The following is a 27,827-nucleotide window of genomic DNA, read 5'->3' on the forward strand; positions in this document are numbered from 1 at the left end:
CAGCACCATCTAGTGGTTAGCTATGCACATTTCAAATATCAAATGAAAAACCATGCAAGTCTTTATTGAATTTACTTGGCATGCAAAAATAGAATACAATGCTCATAATTTTCTTATATAAACATACAAAAGTGCAGAGCTGCAGTGTGCAATATAGACAATTTTCCATTTTTTAATACAATTATTCATTTGCCCCATAAGGAAAATTTAAGTTTACTGTCATTATATACACTATGACTATCAAACAAAGTCATCACAACCCAATACACTGACAGGGTATACCAATAAATATTTTTTATTTTCCATAGCTTTATTGCCGTTTTTTCTTCTCAAATACATATATAGGTACTTAGGTGGGCAACTATATACAGTATATACAAAGAGCGTTATGTTGACAGAATATGGACATATCAGAACAATGAAGGAACAGTGCAGCTTATAGTTTCCTCACTGACATTTTCAAGGTCAGTGGATGTATGTACAACAAGAACAACACACCACACGTTTCTATACATTTAAAGCGCTCTGGCTTTAGCGTGGGCTTTCAGCAGAGCCGCTGTATCACTGTGGGACCCCTGTGTGGCGATAGACAGAGCAGTGCGACCGTGCTGTAGAAGACAAAAGAGAGCCATAAGCTGAGGCAAGGCACAGTAAATCCTAATTAAAGTAACTGCTATGTCTAAATAATGCTATGCACAGAGATGAACTGCTATCCTGCATATAGAGCGATTTCTAAACTGAGATGAATGTGTTGCGAATGGATTTAATTTGATTTTAATTGGTGTCATTAGCCCAAGTTAGTGCCAAGGTTAGACATGCTTCCCAACTCTCTCACTTAAGTAGGAGATCTGTATGCGTACTAGCCTGGCAGATCTGTTACTGATGGAGGATTAGCTCATCTCATCTCACTGTCTTCATTTATTTCAAAGGCCTTATTCTTCAAAACCAATCTGACAGTCCACCCACACTCGCACAGCACAAGTCTAAATATTGTGGGCTAAGCAGCTTTTGCATTCAGAAAAGTAAATATTTTGTTTTGTATAACAGACACTAACCGGATTTTATATGACAAATATAGCTAGGTTTGTCACAGTGGATTACTGGTAATCTAATAAACAGAACTGACTGTATGTTTATGTACATTGCTATGCCTTTTTAGATTAGTAATAAAATCCTCTGTTATTGAGGCAGATTCCCCCCCACAGTGTCACCTTGTCTGCCAGGTTGAGGTCACACTGGCTGCGCTCTAACAGCAGCCTGGCGATGTGCGTGTGGCCCCTCTCGGAGGCGAACATCAGTGCCGTGGTCCCCTCTTTGTCCTGGATGTTTGCGTCTGCCCCACAGCTCAGCAGCAGGCGCACCATCACAACTCGCCCATGTCTCACTGCTAAGTGCAGAGCTGTCTGGCCTGTCTGCAACATCAAGAGAGATGTTAGGGCTTACTAGGCCTGACATGATAATTATTATTTCAACTTATTCAGTAAATTAAAGTTTCAGCGATATGTTTTGGACCTATTATTAATCTTGTGTATCTTTTCTTTTGCAGTAAGTTAGTACTATAATATTATTTGAGTAGTATAGGCTTGAATAATTAACCTGAATATACCAACTGAGAAAACATTTTCATTGGAATATGTATTTATTACAGCTTGGTTCATTTAAAAAAGGGTTTACTGGTATGATCCAACTTAAGGGTTGTTTCAGTATTATTGTTTATCATCATATTTTCTAGAGTAATACATAACACTTCAAATTTTGTTTTTGTGGCAGGCCAAAAGGGCTTACTGTATATAAAATACAGTATTTTATATTTGACAGCAATAAACGTATATACAGTAAGCAACATATAAATTAAATAGTCATTGACCTATATCACGTCATATCTTCCCAGCACTTAATGAGAAGGTTAGTTCAAAGATTTTTACTTGGCTGGACTTAATGTTGGCATTGCCCAGTTCCATCAGTCTCCGGACCACTTCCATGCCACTAGGGCCATCGGGGGCAGTGAGAGAGGCCAGCATCATGGCTGTGTATCCAGCGTTGTTCTGAAGGTTCACATCGGCCACGCCTGTGAGCAATAAGATAGTGTTGTTTCTTTACAGTCACAACCACATACTCTATTACAGTGTGCGACAAATCAAATGTGTAGTTATGATTTCAATGATTGCTCTATTGTTTAATTATAAAAATGTTGCGAATAACATTTAATTAACTTCTGGTCAGACTTATATGTATGCACGTTCTGCCGCAAAATCACCTGTCTGTGGCTTTCAAACAAAAGTCTCAAAAAACATTACTTATAAAATATAAAAATATAAATATATTAGGTTTGATTAAAATAACAGTGATTTCAATCATGAGACAAATTATTGTGATTATAATTTTTTTCCATAATCGAGTAGCCCTACTAAGCAACGCAAACTGACCAGTGTCCAGTAGCACGCTGACAATGCTGTAGTTACAATGAGAGACACTGTAATGTAACACAGTGTTTCCATTGTCGTCTGCCAGGTTGATGAGGAAGGCCATTAGTGATGGTGCGTTTCTCTTCACTTCTCTGACATGAGCAGCGACTTCACTGGCTTTGGACCCCTCCTCTGCTGATGCACCAAACCAGCTCTGAAAGAGGACCACCAAAGCTTTCCTCTACAAACAAACACAGGGACAAAGACACAAGATCAGTGCTAAGAAAAACAATAATAATTAAAAAAATAAATAAATACTATAATGAATGTAATTACAATATTACTTTAGTCAGATTTATATTCACTTATTAATAGCAAAAGAAGTACCATGTCATCGTTGGGATTATCCATATTCTTCATGTGATCTTTAAGAAACTGACAGGCTGCAATAAATTCTTCTTTAACCACCTCACTGTAGGGAAGAGGACAGCATCTTAAGTAAGGAAATAAATGCTATTATTACAATAATATATAACAGACATGCCAAGGAACTATTCTTGTGAGCCCTGTTTCCTTTCCCTCACAGGCTCGACAGATTGGCTGGCTTGGTCTCACCTGCCCACAACACTAGTATGAGAGCCAGGGTCCCTCTCCATATGCTCTCCAGGGGGCGCTCTCATCTTTACTGTTTTCCCTGGAGCCTCTGCAGACACTGTGTTTCCATCTGTCCCTCCAGATCCCATGTGTCTGTTTGGACTTGTGCCCCTCTCCGCTGGACCATCATGCACCTGGGCGGTCGCCATTTTCTCTCTGGGGCATTTTGTTGGCTCTATGTTGTTCTGGTTTTCACTTGCGGTGGAGTGGTGCCTTTTGAAAGAAATGTAAAACACTTGGACTTATTCACTATTTAAAGGGAAAGAGTTAGTTCAACACTTAACCTTTACTGTCACTATGCATTAACATTCTGAACCACTCTAACTTTTTAGCAATTTTTTAGTAGTTGTAAAACAGTGGCAGATATATGACAACAAACAGCCAGCCATCAGTAGAACAACTCATCCTTATGTCCTACATAACCCTATATCCTGTCAATCATTATTTCATCTTTCACTGTTTCTCCTTATGGCTTCTTTTATAACTGAGCTATATTTGCATAACTATATTTCTATATTTAATTTTCACTTGTATATATACATTTATATAAGTATGCCTTTTGACACCAGTCTCTTGCTATTTTTGGAACTTACTTTGAATGTATTATTATTACTATTTATAATTCTGCTCTTTGTTATTATGTTATATTGTGATGCGTGAGCTACTGAGTCCAAATATTTTCCATTGTGGATCAATAAAGTCTGCCTAAGTCTAAGTCTAAACAAGTAGATTTTAATGAGAATGTTCTACTCACATTTCATCCGGGTCTTTTAACTGGCCATCTCTGTTTTTCTTTGCGTCATATTGGAAGGCATCTGAAAGCTCCTCCTCGTGTGTTTTTTTCTGTTGGTTGTAGGAGGATGAAAGTAGATCCACCAGGCCCATCATCTCCTTTTGAAGACACCTGACTTTAGGGTCTATGTGTTCTGCTCCTTGTTCTGCACAAAGACAGTCCCATTGCTGATCTAGGAGAAGTCTGATCTGCTTTATGTGATGGACCACTTCCGCTGTGCTCATCTTACCCTCTGCTGCCTCTTTAAGCTCCCCTTTAGCCAAGTCAAACTTTGGCCTTCCTGTTTCTACACTCTTTACTGTGGTCTCCTCTCCCTCTTGCTCCACCATCACTCTCTCCGCTTTCACCCACACTCCAGGATTACAAATGAGCTCATCAATCTTGTCATCTTTCTTCCTACTTTCGTTTTGCTGTTCATTTAGGATCTCTGTCACTCTTTTCAACTCCAGCCCACTCTCGTGAAGTTTCTGCTCCAGCGCTGCTACTTTGGCCTGGAGAGATGTCACTGTTAGAAGCTCATCCAGATCTGTGCTACTTCTCCACTCATGCGAAAGATTTGAGTCCAAGTTGTTGAGCCTATTGCTAATATGGCTATCATGCCTGGGCCTTTTGACATCGATAGTATTGTAGTGGCATGAAGTGTAACATCCATTTAACGATTGTGGTTGGACGTTTGAACTAAGAGCCAGGCGTAATCTTTCACGCTCATCTTGGAGTCTGCAAATTTGAGCTTGCAACTCTGGAATAACCCTCACTTCCATCTCAAGCTCTGCAACACGTTCTAATGCTTCAGAAAGACGCTTTATCAGTCCAGAGTTGGGATGGGAGTCAAATAAGTCTTCACAGGAGGTGTTTTTCCCTCCGAGACAATCCCTTGAACTCCTCAGGCTACTTGCATCCTCTGTAGATTCTGAAGTTTGCCTTAATAAAACAGTCAAGGGCAGGCTGGAAGCTCTGAGAAGATGTGGCCTAATATGTTCCCCTAGCGGCTGCTCGTCAAATTCCTTTATCCTAGCTTCCATTTCAGCCTGAGATTTGAAACCGGCCAGTGAAAGGGGTGCCTTGGTGTCATGTGACCAGGAGTATCCATGGTGAGTACCCGACAGGCATTGTGACCTTGGCCCTAGTGCCCCAGTGGACCCCCAGGGGCTTGGGCGGGAACCAGAGGAGGACAGGTGGAGGTGGCGAGGAAGAGTGCTGGCCCGGGGAACCTTACTCCTGCGATGGATGGGGACACGTTTGATGGTGTTGCCTTTCTCGATGTCGTCCACATATTTGAGGAAGTCTAAATCCAGCTGGAAGCCGTACGGGGTCTCCACTGAGTATGGGGGCTTCCCTTTAAATCCATTGGTTTTATGAGTGAAAACATGTCCTGAAATAATCCAAATGAAAGATTAAAACAGATTTACACTTTTACACACAATCCGTGTTCATAGTTCCAGTTTGGAGATGCTTAATTTAAATTATGATCTAGCACTATTTTAAACTTATATAACTTGGTCAAAATGGTATGTTTATTTCTAATGCTTAACCCATTTTTCCCACTTAAAATACATCAGCATATAAACATTTTTTAAATAAAGTTTTATTATTAATGCCTAATTTTTATTTATTTTTTTCCTTTTCTGCTGTTGTTATCATTTGTGTCAAAAAGTGTAAATAAATATAAAAAGTGTAAATAAAATATATTATTATTGTTTACATGTTGTTGTCTATAGCCTACATAATATCCCACTTCAGCTTCCCTCACTCTACTTTATCTTTGCCTCTCAGTGGTCATAATGTTAGGCTTCATCAGTGCATATCTTTTCTATTCTTCCATATGTCCTGTTAAGATTCAATTGACGCACCGTTTTGCCCCTCCATCATTGTGTCAGCTTTGCCAAATATCTTCTAGAATCTGTCAACACAAAGAAATCTCAAGTCAACGCAAAAACGCCACTCATGAATTAATAAACATTTCTTTGGTTTTGTTTCCAGGTATTCACTGTTGCTTCATGACTTGAGGTTGAGCTGTGGTGTGTTTTGGATTCCTTTTATTTTTATAACCACATGGAACATCTTTATGACATTTTTACATTCCACTCAGATCACTCTTTTGCATCGTCCTCTTACTCCCTTCTTTCTTTCCCCTGTGTGCGCAGTCCACCTTTACCACAGACTCTGTTTTTCTCACACTTTCGCTCCTTCACTTCTTCCATGCATTGGGTACTCATTATTCACCAGTGGCTCAGCTGATGTTCTCTTGATTACAGCCCTGAGAGAGGAGGATGAGAGTTGAAAATAACTCTGGACTTTTTCCTCTGCAGCCTTGGCCAGCGGAGGAAAACACACTCCTACAGACATAAATACAGCCTGACCATTGTTCTGAGTCACTACCTTCCTTCTCTCCGCATTTTGGCTGCAATATTTTGGTTAGAATTTAATTGCACTCATTTGCCTGTCACTTTGTGGACTGTTTTATGCCTGTGTGAGCAATCAAATTACTGTATGTTTCTCACACAAGCAGCTTAAACCAAAAGCCCCTAAGACACAATAGGCAATAGATTATGTCATAATTGCACATACAGTATAATAATGAAATAATCTAGTACAGGGCCTAAAGTAAACTCTACTAACTTACTAAAGGTTAACCAAATTATCAACTAAAATACTCTCATTAATTCGAAATTTTGATCTTGATTTGCCTAGAATGTTTCACAGTATTGCCCTTAACTTGCCCATCTTGTATTTATTCCTTTACTGGTGTTTCAGTTGCATGCTGAACATTGGAAGCAGGCACTCCTACAGCTACCTCTGCACAGATCAGATCTATAAATTGGCCTAGTAGGATCAAATGCTTGCCTCCATGTAGATATATCATTTTAATGACATACTGTAGAGAACACCAGGCAAGCAGGCGGAGGACCCCTCCCTAGAAAAGTTACGTATTGCACCTTTAAATAGCCTTCAGCTATGCCAGGCATTTTGGGAGGCATACTTCTGGTACATCTTCTCTTGGCAAAACCAAAACTTTCTGAGACACTTTTGTCTCTCCCCAGTGCCTTCAGGCTATGGTTCAGTGACACCCTCATAAATCACTTTCCAATGTATCCATGTTCATACGCTTTCCCTCTGCCCCTCACCTCCGGCACTCCCCCCGCCCTGACCACCACCAGCCTCTGTGGCAGCTCCCTGTCCTGTGGGGAGCCCAGCCACAGCCCCAAACAATGTGAACTATGCAGTAAACAGACACGCACCACCAAAACCTCTGCTGGGAATTCTGACCTCCACCATTCACACACTTATTCTGATAGGGAGCACTAAACTGCAGGCATTTTGAAAATGACAGATAAATACCCTGATGTTCTCACATTATTTACTGAATGGACTAGTGTGACCTCCAGGCCAGAGCAATTAAATGTGTTTTTTTTTTTCTTTTTTTTTACTCCGATAACAACTCTTGGAAAATGCAGTAACTTGGAAATGTATAGCCTAATTGTGTGTTTAAAATTATATTATTTATAAAAAAAAATATATTATTTAAAGCTGGATAGCGGCAAATCTTTAAATGGGCAGGCAACTGTGGTAAAATAAAGGTACTGCAGATAAATTATGTTGTAGAAAGAAATCACCTTATGGATCAAGAGTAGTTATTTGATCAATGTTTACTTAACTCAGTCCACCAAAATAACTACATAAACATTATCCAAAGGAAGCATTAACTCCTATAGCCTATAACCACCAACATACTATGTTACAACATAAGACGGTAACTATGTTCTATATGAGAGCCATGAACTCTTGTACTCTTGCTGTCGCCCTCACTGAAATCCAATGTATGTGTCATGCATAGATGCTGATACTGTATTCTGTGCATGCAGTTTTCCATTGGAGTTTCCTATGAGAACAGATGTCATAAGTCTCATAAGTCAACAATAAATTCACAGAGACACACACATTCAACACTTTTGAACCTGCGCTGGTTCCAAAAGTCAAAACTGCTGATTTTTTTGAAATGTGGGAGCTCAAAATATTTTATATCATAAGTTACACATTTCTGAATGTTTGTAGAGTCTTCAGTCTGAACTGCAGGACTGTGACCACTAATTGTTATATTTTAGTTTATATATGAAACAAAACACTTGCATGAATCTCGTACAAATTTTCACAAAGAGGATTCACAATGTAACCACCTGTTACTGCATGCATCTCAATAAATATGACTGTGACCTCTGCAAACACAGACTGTTGTGATAGAACACTACACTACTTCTATAGATGACTATGATAGATGACTATGTCTGTTCTGTACCACCAAATAAATTACAACAACACAAACCACACGGGAACTCAGACTTAATCTAATTATTACCTACTGAGAAACAAGGAGAAAGATTGCAGGTCTAACATGCCCAATGAAAGCCCATTGCTATTTTCCTATACATAAATATAGTTAAGATATTTGATTTTTGCCCAAAACAGAAACAGTATCATCAATTTAAAAATGAAAGAAAAAAGTCTTACTGTCTTAAGACTGTGGGTGGTGCCAGGAGGGGCATCCAGTTTAACTGGCTAAATGCAATGAGAGATGAGATTATTTTCACTTTATGGATTACATTATTATTGGGTAAATATTCACTTCTGAAAATGATCAAATCAACTCAACTCATTAATGTGTCCATCACATGCCAGGGCAAATGGCATCAAACACTGATAAATTAAGATGCTATAGGACAATGTGTTCCTGGCTAAATAGACAGAGATGCATCAGTACAGGAACTTAATATTAAACATAACTGTACAGCATAACTGTACAAATTCTTGCAAGCTAAGAGACAGTATATTTGTAATTTAGAAATCCTTGAAAGCCAAAGCCAAAAGAGGATAAGGATAAAAACTAAAAACAACCATTTCATAACAAACATATTTTTATAGCGCAGGTTGAAGTTGTCCACATTTAGTAGTCAGCACGCTCACCTCACAGGAAACCCAAAGAAATGAAACGTAAAATATTTCCGTTGCCCCAAACCAGGCCCCAACTAAAGAACTCAGCTCTGTCAGACTTTCTTCTCAAACCATATGAGGCATGTGTCAAACTCAACTCATTTCAGACTAGAGTTATATAGACTTGGTTCTCACACGGCAGCTGTTCAAAAGCTTTGTGCAAATGCAACCCCTCTCTCAGATCCCTTTCTCTGCATCAGCATAAACCCATAATCACAACATCTCTGTCCACATTCTTGTCCCAAGTCACAAATGAAATGTAAACTCAAGACTACACAAGCTACACAAACTGTTTACGAAGGGGAAAATTACTCCAACCTCAGATGAAATGAGTTGTTTAAAATGTTAATCAAGGCTTTAATACAGCAGAGGACCATGTATTCAGAGTCTGTACATAATGCTTCACAATTGGTAGTACAACTTTGTCAGAAATATAAAAAAAAGGCAACTAGTTAACAAAAACTACAAAAACTCTGAATGCTGCAATCTATGATCATTATTTCTATTACCCTCTACTTTACAATTTCAAGAAATAAACATACTTTTACTCTGTATTTAAGCAACAACATATTGAAATATATTTCAAGTACTGCACACACTCAGTCTGTAACTTGTGGTGATATTTTTACATTGTGTGGGTACAATACTATCCTGAACTTTTTTTATCCACAAAGTTCACAAGAGGAGAAACTACTTTGCCAGCTGCCAGTCTGGACACATTGCATTATATTGTGCCCACACAGTCCCAGGCGGGCACCACCCCGTTCTTGCTATTTTGTATTCCACAAAAACAGTTTATGGACACAATAAAACAGAATTTCCATGGTTATTCTAAAATAGACAGTGATGAAGGTTTGGGATGTATTATACAGCTCTCATGATACATATTGTACCTTGAATCTTGTTGCAAAAAAAAATAAAAAATCCTGGAAAATAAACGTCATTCCTCTCCTCCTGGCTGTACAGACTGTGTTTTTTTTTTTTCATTGAAACTTTCAACTGAGCATCTTAAGTGATTTTCATCATTCTTTCCTTAAACTACTGCATGTCTGTAGAGCTCTGTGTATTTATATTAAGTCTTTCTGGAGAATCTTCTCATCCAAAACTAACACAGGTCAGACTTTTGATTGTGCCATATGAGCTTCATTGTACGGCATGTGTATTAAACAGCTGCCAGGGACTTCAAGCACCAATGAGAAGGCATGGTATGTTAACACAGCAAGGTTAAAATAGAAAGAGCACAGTTACTTTGTGAAGTATTACAATAAAGATATGGGTCAACATTTAATCGATAAAAGCTATCATCTAGATTAGTATTCAGTCTAGGTTAAGTGATTTGCCCCATGTTTCATTTAATAAGTTACGAGTCTGACCCTGAATTAAGCCCTGGATCGAACATAGTCAAGGTTATCATTCAGAGCATCACTGTGTTGATTAAGAATTCAACAGATGTGAGAGAAGATAACTACATGCACACGTGGCTTACCTTGGGGCATAGTATGTGCAGTTTTTTCCTATTAGAATAGCTGTTTTCAGTCCAGTTCAGTTTGTCTGCTTGTCTCCTTAAGGTAAATGCCAGTGTTGCCTTGCCATAACAGAAGCTCATGTGTGTAAAGGGGAGTCCAGACTTGGGAGGGGCTTGGGAACCCGCCGTCTGTCCAACAAAACTGACAGAGGAGGTTAGATGTTGTGGTTAGCCCCGCCCACACCCTCTGCGTGTCGACCAATGAGAAGTCAGAGGTGGAGGACGAGAAAGAAGGAGCTCCTATGGGACACACAGCGACAACATGTCAAAATATCATGGTATGGGGCAAGAGTTAACAGTGTGTGGAGTGAACTTACGGTTTCACATGGCTCAGACCGCCCCGTTCAGAAAGTGTAACCCTATCCCATGTTATGTGCAGTGCGGTCCATATAATGAGAGGCAAAGAAGGGGCAGAGCATAGGGCTGGGTGCCATCGTTCGGGGTTAATTCTCTCACTGAGTGGTTGTCATACCACTCAGTGAGAGAGATCTGCAAATCACCGTCTTTGATTGTCAGTAATTTGCAGATCTTTTTCAACATGTCATCGTCTTCTATGACCTGACCACCATGATGCAATGTGGCAGTCCTAAAACACAAACAACAACAGTGTTTAATGTTTACGGTCTGAACTATTACTAAAAGAAACAAACATAATCCTTAAGTGTTGTAATGTTGAAAGCATCTTGATACAGTATAAATGATACAGTACAGTTAGTTTATTTTTAATGACTTCATTAACTTTTATTTCTGGCACAGAATGGCATCAATATAGCAAACGGCATACCTCATAGTCTGTAAGTTATTACTGTAGCTGCCACAGACCTGCCCCTGTTTGTGGTGTAATTCCTGCAGTTGTCTTGCTCTTTACAATGAAATATTATAGGTCCTTATTACTACAACATTTCAAGTTTGGTCTGTGCTAATATATTGCCTACTTTATAGTCACCTGAGAAATTTTCAAAACAAAAATTTATCAATTTGATATATTTCCCAGAAAGAGATCTAAAGTAAGAGCTCCCATCGCTGCTTTGTCCTCCAAAGGATGGAAAAGAAATAAGCTCAAACTGCTGTGAAATTCTTCTTTTCCATTACACAGGCAGACAACTGACTCCGAGCGGGATTGTGGTCAAACTTGGAGAGAAGAGTAAAAAAAAAATACTTCACTGGGCCAAATGGCTGCTGACAGACTGACCACATAAGCAAAAACTTGGCCAGAAGGAAACATACAGTGGTCTACTCAAAGAGGGGATTTAGAAATGAGCAGTCCAGACTAAATATGTAGTTTGTAATTAATGTAAAATAAGAACTCAGAATTGACTTATTAATTATTAACTTTAATAAACCGTTTTGGGACCATAAAGTAAACTGCAGGGGTCATTTTCCTTTCATTTTAGTCACTACTAGAAAAGAGAGCTATATTTATTTTTTACCAAGGGGAAAATGGTCATTTGCCGTTCTGGGTATTTATGTCCATGCAACTGTTTAATATGCCACTAAATAATTACATTGTTTTTGGCTAATGTGTAATCCTCCAAGCATCTGAACAAACTGGAAAAGCTGTCTGCGTGTCTTTGATTGTCAGTGATTTGCCAGAAAATGGGACGGCAGTGGATCAGTGGTTAGAACACTTCTTCCACCAATCCAAAAGTCTCAGAACTGATTCCTACTCGGACCAATGCTTCCCTTCATTGTGTCCTTAGGCAACCTTGCCTGGTATGAATGGTGAGAGTGTGAGCGATTGGTGGTAGTTAGAGGGGCTGATGGAGCAGATTGACAGCTTAACTTTGGTCAGTCTATGCCAGGGCAGCTGTGGCTACAGAAGAAGCAGGTTTGGAGGAAATGAACAACTAAAACCCAAACTGCCTTCAATGCCTTATTATTATTATTCTTCATCTGTTGCAGCACCGTACATGTCAAAATATGTAAATATGTCAACTGAACAGAAAGACACTTTCTGGGCCTTTGTGCAAGTACCAGAGAGGCCTGGGTCAGTTTGGGTTATGTTGTACTCCACCCTCTATCACTATGTTTTTTGTCTGCATTCTAAGTCAAGCGTGTGAAAACATATTGACTAGAGCAGTTATTCCAAAAGTGAGGTCTGGGGTCACCTGGGGGGCCTAAAAGGTACTACAGGGAGAGTCCAAAAGGTTGTCCACAGAACAAGCATAAAATATATATATTTTTTAAATTAACTACATAATTAATTTATTTATATAATTTACTACTTTAAATCAATATTAAGCCACATTATGACTTTTAACATTTGAGGGGAAAACATTATATTTTGCAAAATTTTGAACTGAGCATGCATTGTTATTGGGAGGTATGTACAATTCTGCATAAGGGCTGTGGCTTTACAGACTGTGGGAGCAACCGGACTAGAGAATGCACTGACAATAAAAAAGATAGATGATAAAAAAGACAGATGACAAGCATTGAGTTTGAGGTATTGCTTGCTGAAGTAATGAGTTGAAAGGTCAAAAGTGGCATCAGCAGTACCCCAGGCATAATATTAGGATTAGAACTAGTTTGACAACATTCAAGCATATTAAAACCTCATTATATTCTATTTTAGTACCTCTTTTCATCGCAGAACCTCCCACTGGACTCTCTTTGCCCTTAGTTTCCCCTTTGCCCTTTCTGCAGTGAAAGCTAATTATGCATGTAGATATTGTCCATGCCTAGACATAGACTGGCTGGTGGGCTCTATTTGTTGATCAAACAGAAACCTCTCATTTGTGGAGTTAACATTTAACAGCGAAAATCCAGGCTCTTGACCTTGTTTAGACAGTCTCTCCGTTCGGCTGAATGAATGAATGAAGCTAGATTGTGTAATGATTACACTTTCTCTCCTATATATAAAAAATAAATGTGTTTCTCACCCTCATCCAGCTCGGGTCCTCTACCAGAGGCCTGGGAGCCTGAGAGTTCTGTGCAGTATCTTTGCTGTTGCCAGTACTGCACTTTTCTGGACCGAGATGTCCGTTGTTTTTCCCGGTATCTGTTGTAGCCACTCTTCCAGTTTGGGGGTTACAGCCCCAAGTGCTCCGATCACCACAAGCACCACAGATGCCTTTACTTTCCAGGCTCTCTCCAGCTCCTCCTTGAGCCCCTGGTATTTCTCTAGTTTCTTGTGTTCCTTTTTCCTGATATTACTATCGCTTGGTATTGCGATGTCAACCACCATGGCTCGGCGATGTCCACCACCACGGCAGATGCGATATATATATATATATATATATATATATATATATATATATATATATATATATATATATATATATATATATATATATATATATATATATATATATATATATATATATATATATTATTCCATTCTTTTACAATGTTAAGAACACTACATCATGACAACGTGACAACAAGAACAACAAACAAAACAGAAATTGCCCAAAACTGAGTGGGAAGAAGACACCATATTTGCATGGGGCCAAGTGACTAGTTGATATTTTTCAGTTGAATTATGTTTTTATACTGTATTTTTGAGCTTCTGTCAAATTTTTACTAATCAGAGCATTTTCCAAACAGCAGCTCTTGAGTGCTCTTGTGACTGGCATCATCAAAAGTTATTCAAAGAAGGAACACTGATGAACCAGCAACAAGTGATACCAGAACTAAACTGGTATAAGGGAAAGCATTTGAGTAAACCCGTGTGAAAAGTACTGAACTGATGACTTGTGCCAGGCTGATTTTGCTCGTGTGGGAGAAAGCAGACTCCTATATTTAAAAAAAATAAAATGAGACATCCATGTAACGCTGTGTTTGAGAGAATGTGGATGTTATAGGTGTCTACTGCTGTTTAAATGTCTGTGTGTACTTCTGCATCTCACTGTTTTTGTTTTGCTCTATTTATTATTTATTATTTTAAAAAGTTTAGTCAACGCTGGCCTTTCTTTTTATGTTACTAAAACTGAAAAGACGAGGTTGATGCTAATTACAAAAGAAAGATAAAATACTCAAATGTTTGCGTAGTTGTAGTGTCAGGCTGGGGTGGAGTATCCTGCCTGATTGGACTGAACTGAACTTAGCCCTAATGAAAAACTAGGTCACTGTTCAGTTTGAAAATTGGATTCAGCAACACTACAGACCTTCATCTTAGTACTACTTATTTTAAGTTAGGAAAAAACTGGTTACTCTTATGAAACGACAATTATTAACATATAATATATGCCTTCTGTAACTGCAGTGTGTTGAGAGGAAAACAATTATATCATTATTTACAAACTACTTACAAGAATCAATCTGGCTTAGTTAATAATTGACTTGACTCTACTCATAGTTTAAATAGTGGGTTTTTGAGTGAGTTGAATAAAGTTAATGAGGATTACATGACTGACTATCAACATGAGAGGAGATCTTGTATTAGGCTTACTGTTTGTGCTGGCTGCCCCATACCATATCTTCTGTGATGAACCTGTAATTTCTACAGTTGAAGTTCGCTCCCATTTCACTGCGTTGGATGAGGTCCGGGTTCTGGCAACAGGCCTTCTCCAGCTGGGCCAGAGTCTGAGGGATTTTGTACAAAAAACAAAAGGACAGATAAATGACATAGTACATAAGCTGAACATCTTTGACCGCTCATTCGATCAGCTCTCAATGTTGGCTAGTAAGATTAAAGAGGAGGAAGAGGAGCTGAAGAAGACTACGGTGGTGCTGAAGGCCAGTAATGAGGAGATAAAGGATTTGTCTGATCAGATCCACTCCAAAGTGGACACGATCCTGCAGGAAAAGAGCTGTTTGCAACACAAAGTGGAGGGTTTGGAGGAGAGGCTCAGCAGCATGTCCCAGGGGCTGGTCACGAGTGAACAAGTGGAGGAGCTCACTGCTCTCAGGGTGAGCAGAAATAGACCTATGTACATAAAAATAGGGGTGGCTGGTATGCATAAAAAAAAAATCTAATAATAATTTTCTTAGAACATACAGATCACATTTGTAAAGGTGCGTTAGGCTGACAGCCTGCTGTCTGCTTGTTTCCATGGAAATGTTATTGGTTTGCCTTATTGCCTTAAAGATTAAATTTGTCAATCTGTCATGTAGTCAAGCAAATATCACCACCGAGCCAAGTTGCAGGTCAGATCTGTGGTGGGGTGAGCACACTTATACTGAGAAAACATATTTTAAAAAATACTTTTCAGCTCTAAAACATGTTATTGAATAAATGCATAATTAATCACTTAAATTATATACTGTGGAATAGCATATCACATTGATCAGATCATTACACATAAAGGACAAGAATATTTCAATAAAAGTGAAATACTCAGCATTTTTTATTTGCATTAATATTTTTTTTTTCTTTTTTCAGAACACTATCTACAGCCAGGAGCAGAGCATTGCAGAGCTACTGAAGGCTGTGAAGGAACAAAGTCATCAGCTGAATCAACAAAGGTCCAAGATTAAGATTCTCGAGGATAAAGTCGGTGAAAGTCTTCAAACCATTGAAAAAGCTTAAATTTGTCAGATAATGTTACATAAATATTCCCTGAAAGGTGTTGAGTCTTCTACTTTTTGACAGGTTGCAGCCAACAAGGACCAAGAAACTAATGAAAAAAACATTCTTTTATCTAACACTGAGGCTCCCTCACTTCCTCCTTATCGATATTCTGAGAAGACTGGATCTGAGTTAATGAGTAAGACATACAATAAATAGTGTTCACATTTGAACTGTTTTCTAATACAATATAACATCATCATTGTAGATTTGCCATCAGACTGCAGTGAACTATTTAACCAGGGAGAGCGAGTGTCTGGGGTGTACGCTATAAAACCTGACACATCAGAGCCTTTTATGGCTTTTTGTGACATGACCACAGGTATTCAACTCATTTTCAACACATGGTCATAATTAACTATTAACGTACATATTGATATTCTAAGTTTAAAATCCAGGTTTATAAATATTTATTTTTGAAAAGGGGAAACTGTGATTCAGAAACGAACAGATGGCTTTATAAATTTTGATCAAAACTGGGAAAAGTATGAAAGTGGATTTGGAGATTTACAAGGTAGGAAGGAGTAAATTTGAATCACATTTGCAATATTTCTACCTGCACTTTGACATAGAGACTTCTTGTTGAAGTGTATTGATTGTTTTATCTCTCACAGGGGAGTTCTGGCTGGGACTCAGGCGTATCCACTCCCTCTGTACAGGGAAACTCCATCCTCCGTATCCATCTGGAGGAGTGCAAACAGCCTCGGCGAGTTTTTGAATATAGATTTGCTCTTGAAGGTCCACAGCGCAACTATACCATTCATCTTACACTACTGTCTCAAGACCTGCCCGACCTCATGAGTAACCAGACACACACAAAGTTCTCTACTAAGGACAGGGACAATGACAACCAGCCTCAATACAACTGTGCCCAAGACACAGGTACAAATTAATTTACTAAAGATAGCTGTTAAATAATTATTAATTATCAGTCTATTGTAGACTAAAAAGTACATATTTAGTAATATCTACTATTTCTAAATTTATTCAGTATTTTGTGTATTAATTTCATTTGGAACTTGTTTGCTTTGAATTCTTCTCATAGGTGGATGGTGGTTTAATGCATGTGGAGGCACTAACCTGAATGGGAAATACTTCAAGTCAAGGGGACGGTCAGATCGGAAGAGGGGGATCCAGTGGAGAATGAGGAGAAGGGGCTCATCCTCTTTAAAGTTCACCCAAATGTCTGTGCGGCCTCTTTCGCCCTCCACTCATCTCTGATCTTAAAGATCTCCTGAGTGGAGGGATGGAAAAGATTTGCAATGTGCGGTGACCTCTAGTGGACTACATAGGATATAAAAAAACATGTCAAATAAGCTGATTGCTGTTCTCAGTAAATGGTTAGCCGATACCCATGGATGAGGCAAGAGCCATTAGCAATATATGACCTAAAAAGGAAATCTCTAATTTTGTTTATAAACTACAATAGTATAAAAATATAAACCCATATTAATTAATGTGTACAGATCCATAGAAATATGATATCATGTGAAACTCAGCAATAACTTAATTTTGGGTCATATTGACCTAGGGCTTTTTATGGCTGTATTTTCTGAATATTGGATATCGTCACTATCAACTAAACATTTAGAGTTTTATGCTTACATTATATAACAAAAACTATCAAATAAATCTGAATATGCAAATATATAAAAAATATACATGTTTAACTTTTAAGTTATTACTTGAATTGCTGAGGCATATACTCTTCAGTCTACTTAATCTGTATGCTGTTTATGTTTTTTTTTTTTTTGAACATGTGTCTTGTAGAACTATAGGGGGCACTGTTGTCCAGCTAAGACTGACTTTGTACATTGATATACTTTAACTGTAATTGAACTGCTACTAAAAATATTATTATAACTTATGTTAACTTATGTTATTATAATTTTCAGTATGTTTTAATGTACTCTACAGTCATTGTCAACATTTTCAGTTCCCACTTTTGGACATTGAGCTCCTGAAATAGTGCCGCTTCATAGCCACACTTCTCTTTAGACATCATTTCACTGTTCACAGCTGCAGCATTCACACCCACATAAGTTGCTCCCATAACACTTAGGCCACACCCCCTTCTTTGTGACTGGGCCCAGAGCCTTGACAGTGATATCCCTGCACATGTGTGGGGCAGCGTCTTCAGTTTGCCACACATTGGTCTGAACTCAAATGTTATTTTGGGATTCAGAAGTCCCCATGTGCTTCCTGGCTGCGTCGCATTATAGGAGGGGCTAAACCTTCACCCTCCCATTCTAAGCCTATGTAATGCCCCCATGTCGATAGCCTGGGGATTTCCTCTCAACAATAGCTCTCCAAACTGCAGATTTAGACTGAAGTTTCCATAAAGGATGGATACTGGTCCTCTGCAGGTGCTTACAGTGGCCACAGCTCCTTATCCGGACCAGAGACCAGGCACAAGTGGTCTCAGGAAGAGGGTCTCTTTGTTTCAGACCAGACCATACTATCTGCATAACTTCATCCAGAGTATCTTCTCCTCCATCGACCTACGTGATCGCCAGGGCTCCACTGTGGTGCTGGGAGGAGATGGGCGCTTCTTCAACAAGACCGCCATCGAGGTCACTGTGCAAATGGCAGCAGCCAATGGGGTCAGTGGTTTGTGTTGTGCCGTGGGTTTGTTTGTGTGAAAAGCATGACTCATGACTAGAAAGAATAATTTTCCTTCTATTTCTTTTCTCTTTTATTATATTTTTGAAGACAACTGAAGTCACCTAATCAAGATGACTATTTGAATATGTTTTTTGTTGCTGTGGCACTGACTGAAGTCATTGCAGAAATAAACAATATACAATTAAATGTCAATATCTGAAAAAGAATCACATTGCATTACTCTAATGATTGACTGTCATATGATTGGCTGGGACTGTTGCTTGTGTACTGAAACTGAATACCGTGTTAGTTTTTCGAAGTCATATGAAACACTAACCTAATGTTTGATGATACCTTTCCCTCACAGGGATAAATTAGAATGTGCACGAGTTGCCTTCACATCTGTGGCATTTGTGCAGGTGGGGCGTGTCATCATAGGTCACCATGGGATACTGTCCACGCCCGCCCTTTCCTGTGTGATCAGGAAATACAAAGCTATCGGTGGCATTATTCTCACCGCCAGCCATAACCCCCGGCGGACCAGAGGGATACTTTGGCATTAAGTTCAACGTGTCAAACGGAGGTAGGGTAACTGGAGAGGCCAGAGCACGCAGCGCCACAGGCCAAGTGAAAAATAGTGTGAGGAGACAAGTCAGAGAGACATTTAACAAGGCTCAAGTGTACCGTGCCTGGATAAAGACTTTGTCTGGACGGCCAGTGCATGATAATGCTCCAGCTTAGCAGGACACTCTCTGAATTTTGATGTGCATTTGTGTCATAAACAATCAATGCATAATAACATTCCATTTTCCCTGCATGATTCAAATATTGACACTCGTTTATATTCAGGACCAGCTAAAGAGGCTATTACCAACAAGATCTTTCAGATTAGCAGAACCATTGAGGAGTTTGCCATCTGCCCTGGACTCAGGGTGGATCTGACAACCGTTGGCAAACAGTCATTTGACCTGGAGAATAAGTTCAAACCATTCAAAGGTGAATTGTTGTTAAAATATCAACAATCTGCCATTAAGTTGTTATCTGTTTCAGTCTTTCCCTGTCTGTTTCAGTTGAAATTGTGGACTCAGTGGAATCATATGCCAATCTTCTGAGGAACATTTTTGACTTTGCTACATTAAAGGAACTTTTGTTCAAAGAAAACCAGATCAAAATCAGGGTGGACGCTATGCATGGAGGTAACACTGTCACTATCACTATGTTAATGTTAAAGACAAATTTTAAAGGTCTACCACTAGTTACAACCAGTGGTGAATTAGAAGGGCTATTTTTAGTCTCCCAAAACACTGAAACTTATCCTCAAGTAACCCAAAGAACCAAAACAAAGCAGTATTAATACTCCTCACTATTTGACAGTTGCTGGTCCGTACGTGAAGAGGATACTGTGTGAGGAGCTGGGCTGTCCTGCCTCCTCAGTCGTTAACTGTACCCCTTTGGAGGACTTTGGGGGGCAGCCCCCTAATCCTACCTATGCTGCAGACCTGGTGGAGGACATGAGGAGTGGACTATGGGATTTTGGTGCAGCCTTTGATGGTGATGGGGTTTGTTAACAACAAAACTATAGTTTTGATTTGAAGACCTTATACAATGCCAATAGCTTATTTTCTGAGCTGTGTTTTCTCATTGTGGCTGTTTAGGATCGTAACATGATCCTGGGTAGGAATGGCTTTTTTGTGTCACCATCTGACTCTGTGGCTGTAATTGCGGACAACATCTTTTGCATCCCGTACTTTCAGCAAACAGGGGTCAGAGGCTTTGCCCGCAGTATGCCCACAAGTGCTGCTTTAGACAGGTAAATCCAACAGGCGAGTTCATAACTCCAATGCCCATAGTTCAATTTACATTAGTTAAGATTATATTTTATTGTGGTAGGCCTATAAATAAGTTTTGTTTGCAGAGTCGCTAAGGCAACAAAAATAGAGTTATATGAGACTCCCACCGGCTGGAAGTTTTTTGGAAATTTGATGGATGCAGGTTGTCTATCTCTGTGTGGAGAGGAAAGCTTTGGCACAGGTACAAATAGAGACTAAGTAAAGTTTCTGTATGTTAAGAGAAATTACTTACTGAAGTTTATACATCAGGAAGTGACCACATTCGTGAAAAAGATGGGCTTTGGGCTGTGCTAGCTTGGCTGTCCATTCTCGCTGCAAGAAGACAAAGTGTAGAAGACATTCTTAAAGATCACTGGTTAAAATATGGAAGGAATTACTACACAAGGTTTATTACTGTTGGATTTACACTTTTGTAAACGTCTCATATTCTCTTTTGCAATCTGATGAATAATCATTTCATCTGAAATCCTAATCGTAGGCCACATACATATAGTAATACTTGTCTGTTTTGACCTCAGATATGACTATGAGAATGTGGACATAGACACAGCCTGTGAAATGATGGAAGACTTGGAAATATTGATCACAGACAAGTCCTTTGTGAGACAGAGATTTGCTGTTGAGGATAAAATCTTTCAAGTAGAAAAAGCAGACAACTTTGAGTACACAGACCCCGTTGACAGCACCATATCCAGGAACCAGGTACATGCCAGTGATTCATTTTTATGATGATATTCTATTCCTGTTAGAACAGTTATGGTGTATTCAGAGGCTATGGGAAATTGCACACTTTAAAGCATTATTCTGTTAGCATTCTGTGTCTGGCACTATGTTCTGAAAAGGCATCTATTTTCTCATCAGGGGTTGAGGATAATCTTCTCTGATGGCTCTCGCATCATCTACAGACTCAGTGGAACAAGCAGTGAGGGGGCCACAGTTAGAATCTACATCGACAGCTATGAACGACACAATGTTTTTCAAGATACTCAGGTACTAAAAATAATGCATATATTACCAATTTCTTCATATTACAGTGGAAAGCAGAAGAAAATTGATGGATGGCATTATGTTACAATGATTTTACTATTGTTATCAGTGTAAAAACATAGATTGTACATATGAACAGACAGAGATAACCCTCTAGTAGGCACTTTCCAAATAGGAAGTGTTCATGGGGGCACTTCGGCTTTCCGACCCGGTTTCTAACTGACTTTACATGGAAAAATTGTCACTCCTCTCTCTGTAATGGCTGCAGTGAGTCTCGTCATTTTCGTCTTAAAATGTTTGTATTAACCTGCTCTTCGTAATTATGGTGTTTTTACTTTGAATGTAAATACATTTTTATTCCTAATATGAACCTGGCACCAAATTCTCAACTAAAACTGTTAGCATCATGAGCTTCATTTGACTATAGTTGAACACTATGACCTTAGTCCACTTCTTTATACAGTCTATGGGTATAAATTTGCAATCTTAAACTTATGGTATAATCATATTTAAATATTAATATTCAGGAGCATCTGGAAGCCAGGTGTTTTACAATAACCATAACATCTTTGAACAGGTGATGCTGTCGCCCCTAGCAACCATCGCAGTAAAGATTTCTCAGCTGCATCACAGGACAAGACGAACGGGCCCTTCAGTCATCACATGATACTGGAAGGATTTTGTGTTAATTAATGTCAATGTATGTATGTTTAACTTTTGCACACTTCAATACTATACATATTATGAGTAGTACTTACTGCTTGGGCAAAAATGTATTATAGTGGTTGTACAACATTAAACTTTTTATGTGTTTTTTTAGCACTTGTGATTTGGTTATCATATCAGTCATACATTTTAGCTTTCAACACCCCTCAGCAACAGAGGCGGCACCAGAAGGGGGCTTGAGGTGGCACTAGCCTCCCCTAGAATAGCTATTTCACCCCCATAGCTCCCCCAAACAGTTTGCCCCATTTTCATAGCACATCCAATCTTAACAAAAAATTTTCAAATGTCAACCACTGACTGAGACCACAATATGTATAGTTTGTCGGCCAAAAAAAAGCGGAACATTGTTCTCGTATCGGTTGGTTATTCTCCTAACCAACTCACCCATTTTTCACCCACTGAACAATGACGAAAAGTCCTGAAATTTTGCCATCTGGTAAAAGTCGCGCTTCTCTAACTTTTGGCTATTTTCATTTTCCAAAAATAAATAAAATGGCTCGTCAGCGCCCCCAAACGACTCAAAAATGCATTAGGGAATACGAATGACACAAAAAAAAATTTGCATGTACAATCATAAAATTTGACACAGAAGTCGATCATGTCAAGACAAGGAAAAAATATTATTACGCCAACACCGTGTGCTCCACTAGGGGGCAGTAATATTAGCTTAAAGTTGGCTAAGCTTTTACGAACTCCTCCGAGGGCGTTCACCCCAACGAGCTCAGATTTGGTCCACATTATCTCAAGACGTGGAACATCGAAAGTTATCCAAATTTTTCACACACGTCTTACGGTCTCTGAACAGTGAAGCAACAAAAAATGCACACAATTTTGGAGATTTACAAATTGCTCCCATTTGCTCAAACGAACTCTGATTTCAATGAAATTTGAAACAGTTGTTAAACTCTCTGCCCTAAAGCTACTTAATGTGAAAATTATTAATTTGGCACATTAGCGCCCCCTATAGATTGAAACAAAATTTAATATATGAGAAAATCATTTCTTCCCAAATAGTTGTTCAAAAATTTCTGAAATTTTGCACAAAATTCCATTTTGGCATCCTGATCCAAAAGTCAGTGACACCCATGTCATATTTTTTATGGCGTTGCCATAGCGATGACATAAACTCTCCATTGGTAAAATCTACAAATTCTGGCACAAACTTTGGCCGATGTCATTTAAATTTTAATCGTTGATTGACACCCCGACCCTGAACAGATTTATATAAGAAAATCTCAGGTGGGCGCAATAGCGCCCCCTAGGGAAATTGCACGGTAGTGCCAAAATTTACTTTGTCGTAGACATATAAAACTTAGTACACAGATTCATGACATGGTCTCGATCAAAAAAGTGTAGGACGACCCCATGCCATTTCCGCATCGTGTTACCATGGTGACAGGCCAAACATCTGACCTCACCAATAGGACGCCCAACAAAAACTTTGGTGTAGCCAAACCAAATTTGGTACAGAGATGCATCATGGGAATAGGAACAAAAAAGTATATTACGTGGTTGCTAGGCAACCAACAGGAAGCCGGCCATATTGGATTGATCGGGCGACCTAGCGACGAAGGCACAAATTCCTGTCCTCATATTTCAACGAACTCGTCCTCGGGCGTTTGACCCAGACTCACCAGAATCATTCTGTATCATCTAGACAAGTGGGACATTAAAATTTGTTAAAAGCTTTTTAAAAGGTCAAACGGTGTGACCATCAAACTTCGACGCCTGATCATTTGCACAAACTTTGGCCAATTTCACTCATATTTTAACCGTGGGTTCACACCCCGACCCTGAACAGATTGATGTAAGAAAATACAAAAATGGGTGCAATAGCGCCCCCTGGAAAATTTGTATGTAAAAATAAGGTTTTATTTGTCACAGATATACAACATTTGGCACCCACATTTGTGACATGGTCTCAATTAAAAAACTCAATGATGCTCACACCCCATTTACATTGTGTTGCCATGGCAACAAGCCAAACGTAGCCAAACCAAATTTGGTATCCAGATGCATCATGGCAATAAGAACAAAAATGTATATTGTGACCACGCCCCTTTACAAACCGGAAGTCCGCCATCTTGGATATTTTCTTTTGCCAAATTTTGGAAAATTGCAGGGTTAAATTAAGATTTTTAGGCCTAGGGTTGGGGCTATGGTTAGGATTACGATTAGGGTAAGGTTTAAGTTTAGGCTTATTAGGGTCAGTGTGAGGTGCGGCGTTTGCGGGGCGCGGCGTTTGCGGGCTGCGGCGTTTGCGGGGCGCGGCGCAAGCACGAGCGAGGGCCGATCATTGCCGCTTGCGGCTATATTTATTAATTACTATTATCTCTACAAGGTGCTAACTACACAAAAATTTGTAAATTTGTAAATTTAACATGTTAAGTGAGCACCCGCATTGAAAACCTTAGCACCCCTTAGCTTCTCCAACCACAAATGTCTAGTTCTGACTTTTAGCTGAAGAAACTCTATTCTATAGGGCAACCCATGGCACATTTTTTGTGATTACTCGAATTCTCATTACAGACATTATTTTTGAATGAAAGAACTGGGAGTTTTCTTCCTCAGCGGCTTCGAATAAGATAATTTGGATTAAAATTTCAGTCACTAACATCCTGAAATTTAACTTATGGAGGCATGTCAGGGAATAAATTATGCTCAATGTGACATTATTTTTTGAGTCCAAATATTCACATTTGTAAGTGAAAGGTAGCCTATAGGTTTGGTTTAGACCTGGAGGTGTATGCTATTTTGAAACACAAATACCTTATTTCCATGTAGCCACCACTAGCCAGTCAGATCAGAATCCAGTAACATCTCCATCTCTTTGATCACTGATGCCCTTTGATGTCCTGCCACATTGTCCTGGTTTCAGCTGCATATAATGCTGCAACAAAGCAGACACCAGTGCATTACGTTCAATAAGCTATGTTATAAATAATAGGCCTAATAATAATATAGCCTTATCCTAGGAGGTTTTCGTAGGCCTGCTAGTCAAAATCTATTTATGTTTTTGATTTTTAGGATAAATATTACATGCAAACTCACAAAATCATTATTTAGCTTTAATAATTCCTTAATTATTGGCTACAAAACCTCCATGCCCCAAAATCCCGTGCTAGGTTCTTAATAGCCATCCAGTCACATGTTATTCCAAAAGTCACGAGCCATGAGTCATTTAACCTACCTTTTAAAACTTTAGTGGCATTTTAACCGCAACATTACAATTACTCTTCTTTAGAAAACCTTTGAGAAACTCGATGAAAAACATTTTTAGCAAGTTTCCCATTCGTTTATTTAGCTTACTGTGTCTTTAAGAAAGTCACGTGATATTAAACAAGGAAAAAGTCGGAAGCCGGAAGTTCGCCTACGAAGAAAGAGCCGTGCTAATAAACAATACACAAAGGAGCTAAAGTCTTCAAGAAATACGCAATGGCTGGTATAAAAGGTACGTTTTATCGACCGATTATACATCAGTGAATTATTTAGTGACGATGACATGATGTATTTTATTGATTTTCTTTATAAGGAAACTTTGTTAAACCATTAAACCCATAGTTTCAGTTTTCATGTTACTGTGCCCTGTCTCTACACAGTCTAGTTAAGATATGACTGCTTTTTTGTTTCATTTTAGCTGTAGGCCATGTAAAATATTAAATTATATTGATTAGGTCGTATATTTTTATGTTTTTGCAGCACTTGTTGGATTGTCCTTCAGTGGTGCTATTGGATTGACATTTCTTCTTTTGGGATGTGGACTGGAGCAGTATGGGTAAGTTTTAATTGGAATTATGGCATTGAGCAATATTTTGAGTAAGAATAATATTTTTTTTAAAAATACTTTGTAACACCTTTGTAACTTATTTTTCCACACAGGATATACTGGCCTCTGTTTGTTCTGATTTTCTATGTCTTGAGCCCCATTCCGACCTTCATTGCCAGACGTGTCAGCGACGATGACTCCTCAAGTAATGCCTGTAGAGAGCTGGCCTATTTCCTAACCACTGGCATTGTTGTATCAGCTTTTGGGCTTCCTATTGTACTTGCCCGCACCAGCACTGTGAGTTCTGGTTTCTCATTATTTACCCCAAATTTTATTATAAATGCAAAGGAATATTACTGACATTTTCTGAATCAGCATATGCTATTTTTCAAACAAATCAAACTTTATTTAGGAAAAGTTTTTTTTTTTTATTTTGCATGTAACTCAAAGAGTTACATGCAACTCAAAAGCTTTAAAGACAATTAAAATAATTCTGTCTCACTTATACATCCAGCTTTTGCTTTACAACAAAAAGGACAATAAAGGACAATTTAAAAAATCTTTCAGATACACATAAACCCCCTAATTTATCCCTTTTAAGATGTGACCTATTATTGACCTTATTTGGATGCTGTGGTACTTGGAAGGTTAAATATTTTGAGGTGATACCTGTGTCAAATGTTTGGCAACCATTGGTCTACATGATTTATATTTGGTAGTGTTGCAGCTATAGCTCTGTGTTCAGTGTGTGTTTTAAATGACAAACTTTTTGCTCTTGCAGATTAAATGGGGTGCTTGCGGACTGGTGATGACTGGAAATGCCGTCATTTTCCTCACCATTCTTGGATTTTTCATTGTGTTTGGAGGTAGTGATGATTTTAGCTGGGAGCAGTGGTAGAGACCAATAAACAACAACAAAAAAGTGGATGTGTAGGTGGCTGGTTGAATGAACAGAGTGCAGAATAACAGGCTACTGTGTTCCGCACTGTGCTTGTGTCTGCTCAAGTGCCTTATGTGTGGAAGCATATACAAACACTAAAATGTATACTTTTTATTGCAATTACGCTGCTTCATTTTATACATATATGCAGCATTTCCAGGCACATGTTGATAAACAGATCTGTCTCGCTTTAGTCTAATACTGTAACTCCAAATGGCCCTGAAAGGCAGTTGTCTGTCTAAAGAAGTGAAAATATGGGCTTTTTAGCTTCTCATTGTCAGAGAAATATATATTTAAAATGAACTTTCTGTTAAGTAGATGTTTCCAGCTTGAAACTGTCCCAATAGACATGTTAGTACATGCAACGCCTTTACAGACTTTCCATTATTCAAAATTTTTGTCAAGAAAGGGATACACACTGAATATCATTTTGATGCAGCCACAATTTATCAGCACTCAGTGTTTAGACTGAGATGTTTCTTCTGCAGTTTACTTGTTTTTGGATGAGGCAGGATAACAAATATTTATCTATGCTATAATGTTGAACACAATACACAGACAAATATTAAACTTTATTTATCTGTACATATTTTCCTCCTCCGGTGCAATGTTTACATTTTCACCAAAGATCATTTTGATTGATCCACTGAAGTGTAGGCTATGTGCTACATTGCACTGTGATCCTTTATGACTTCCAGGACTTTCAAAACATTTATTTTCTGAATGTCATTAGAAAATGTATTTTTAATGTATTAGAAGTTATTAGTTTCATTCTTATTTTCCAGAACATACAATTAAAATACTCAAAACACAAGTTTGTTTGTACCTTAGCAATACTGCCTTACTGTATTTGAGCAGTTATTTAGGCCATTTACAATACCAGAGTGTGCTGATTGTTCAGTGTATTTTTGATAAACAAAAATGCCCAATAGACATTTGTATCTCTGAACTGTTTCAACATTGTAAAAATGTCATCCCTTTTGGGCTGTTTCTTTTGGTTATTAGATGTATTTATGTTGTTCATTTTTAACTTGAACAAAATAAATTGTTATGTAGCACTGAGCAATCGAGTAAAACAG

The 27,827-nt window shown here is 38.6% G+C and overlaps 3 protein-coding genes and 1 pseudogene across 4 annotated transcripts; 3 read left to right on the forward strand and 1 right to left on the reverse strand.

The window, feature by feature from the left end:
* Positions 1 to 79: 79 nt before the first annotated feature.
* Positions 80 to 25,357, reverse strand: LOC110173415 (KN motif and ankyrin repeat domain-containing protein 4-like). Of its 2 annotated transcripts, XM_055151784.1 has the most exons (14): positions 25,233 to 25,357; positions 24,812 to 24,932; positions 20,562 to 20,641; positions 14,757 to 14,890; positions 10,681 to 10,949; positions 10,325 to 10,603; positions 5,703 to 5,752; positions 3,814 to 5,224; positions 3,021 to 3,272; positions 2,793 to 2,877; positions 2,427 to 2,646; positions 1,926 to 2,068; positions 1,212 to 1,412; positions 80 to 608 (listed from the first exon to the last, which is right to left on the reverse strand). In XM_055151784.1, the coding sequence occupies exons 7-14, from the start codon at positions 5,719 to 5,721 to the stop codon at positions 516 to 518; spliced, it is 2,424 nt and encodes an 807-aa protein (XP_055007759.1). In that variant the 5' UTR covers positions 5,722 to 5,752; positions 10,325 to 10,603; positions 10,681 to 10,949; positions 14,757 to 14,890; positions 20,562 to 20,641; positions 24,812 to 24,932; positions 25,233 to 25,357; the 3' UTR covers positions 80 to 515. The 2 variants fall into 2 exon arrangements, with proteins under 2 accessions (XP_055007759.1, XP_020795073.2); XM_020939414.2 differs by lacking the exons at positions 14,757 to 14,890; positions 20,562 to 20,641; positions 24,812 to 24,932; positions 25,233 to 25,357 and adding an exon at positions 13,246 to 13,458.
* On the forward strand, positions 14,729 to 17,096 carry LOC110173560 (angiopoietin-related protein 3-like; annotated as a pseudogene).
* On the forward strand, positions 17,989 to 22,135 carry LOC110173556 (phosphoglucomutase-1-like). The gene is given in 12 exon segments (XM_020939585.2): positions 17,989 to 18,478; positions 18,899 to 19,009; positions 19,011 to 19,062; positions 19,329 to 19,475; positions 19,550 to 19,675; positions 19,854 to 20,038; positions 20,135 to 20,289; positions 20,395 to 20,510; positions 20,579 to 20,714; positions 20,848 to 21,031; positions 21,191 to 21,319; positions 21,894 to 22,135. Coding segments are annotated over 12 exon segments (1,689 nt in total). The 5' UTR covers positions 17,989 to 18,220; the 3' UTR covers positions 21,984 to 22,135.
* On the forward strand, positions 25,334 to 27,810 carry LOC110173563 (leptin receptor gene-related protein). Its single transcript, XM_020939593.2, has 4 exons — positions 25,334 to 25,493; positions 25,742 to 25,817; positions 25,922 to 26,105; positions 26,590 to 27,810. The coding sequence occupies exons 1-4, from the start codon at positions 25,478 to 25,480 to the stop codon at positions 26,704 to 26,706; spliced, it is 393 nt and encodes a 130-aa protein (XP_020795252.1). The 5' UTR covers positions 25,334 to 25,477; the 3' UTR covers positions 26,707 to 27,810.
* Positions 27,811 to 27,827: the final 17 nt, after the last annotated feature.

The sequence above is a fragment of the Boleophthalmus pectinirostris genome, unplaced genomic scaffold (assembly GCF_026225935.1).
Source record: "Boleophthalmus pectinirostris isolate CB_2022bp ecotype Guang Dong unplaced genomic scaffold, ASM2622593v1 HiC_scaffold_16, whole genome shotgun sequence".
Classification (NCBI taxonomy): domain Eukaryota; kingdom Metazoa; phylum Chordata; class Actinopteri; order Gobiiformes; family Gobiidae; genus Boleophthalmus; species Boleophthalmus pectinirostris.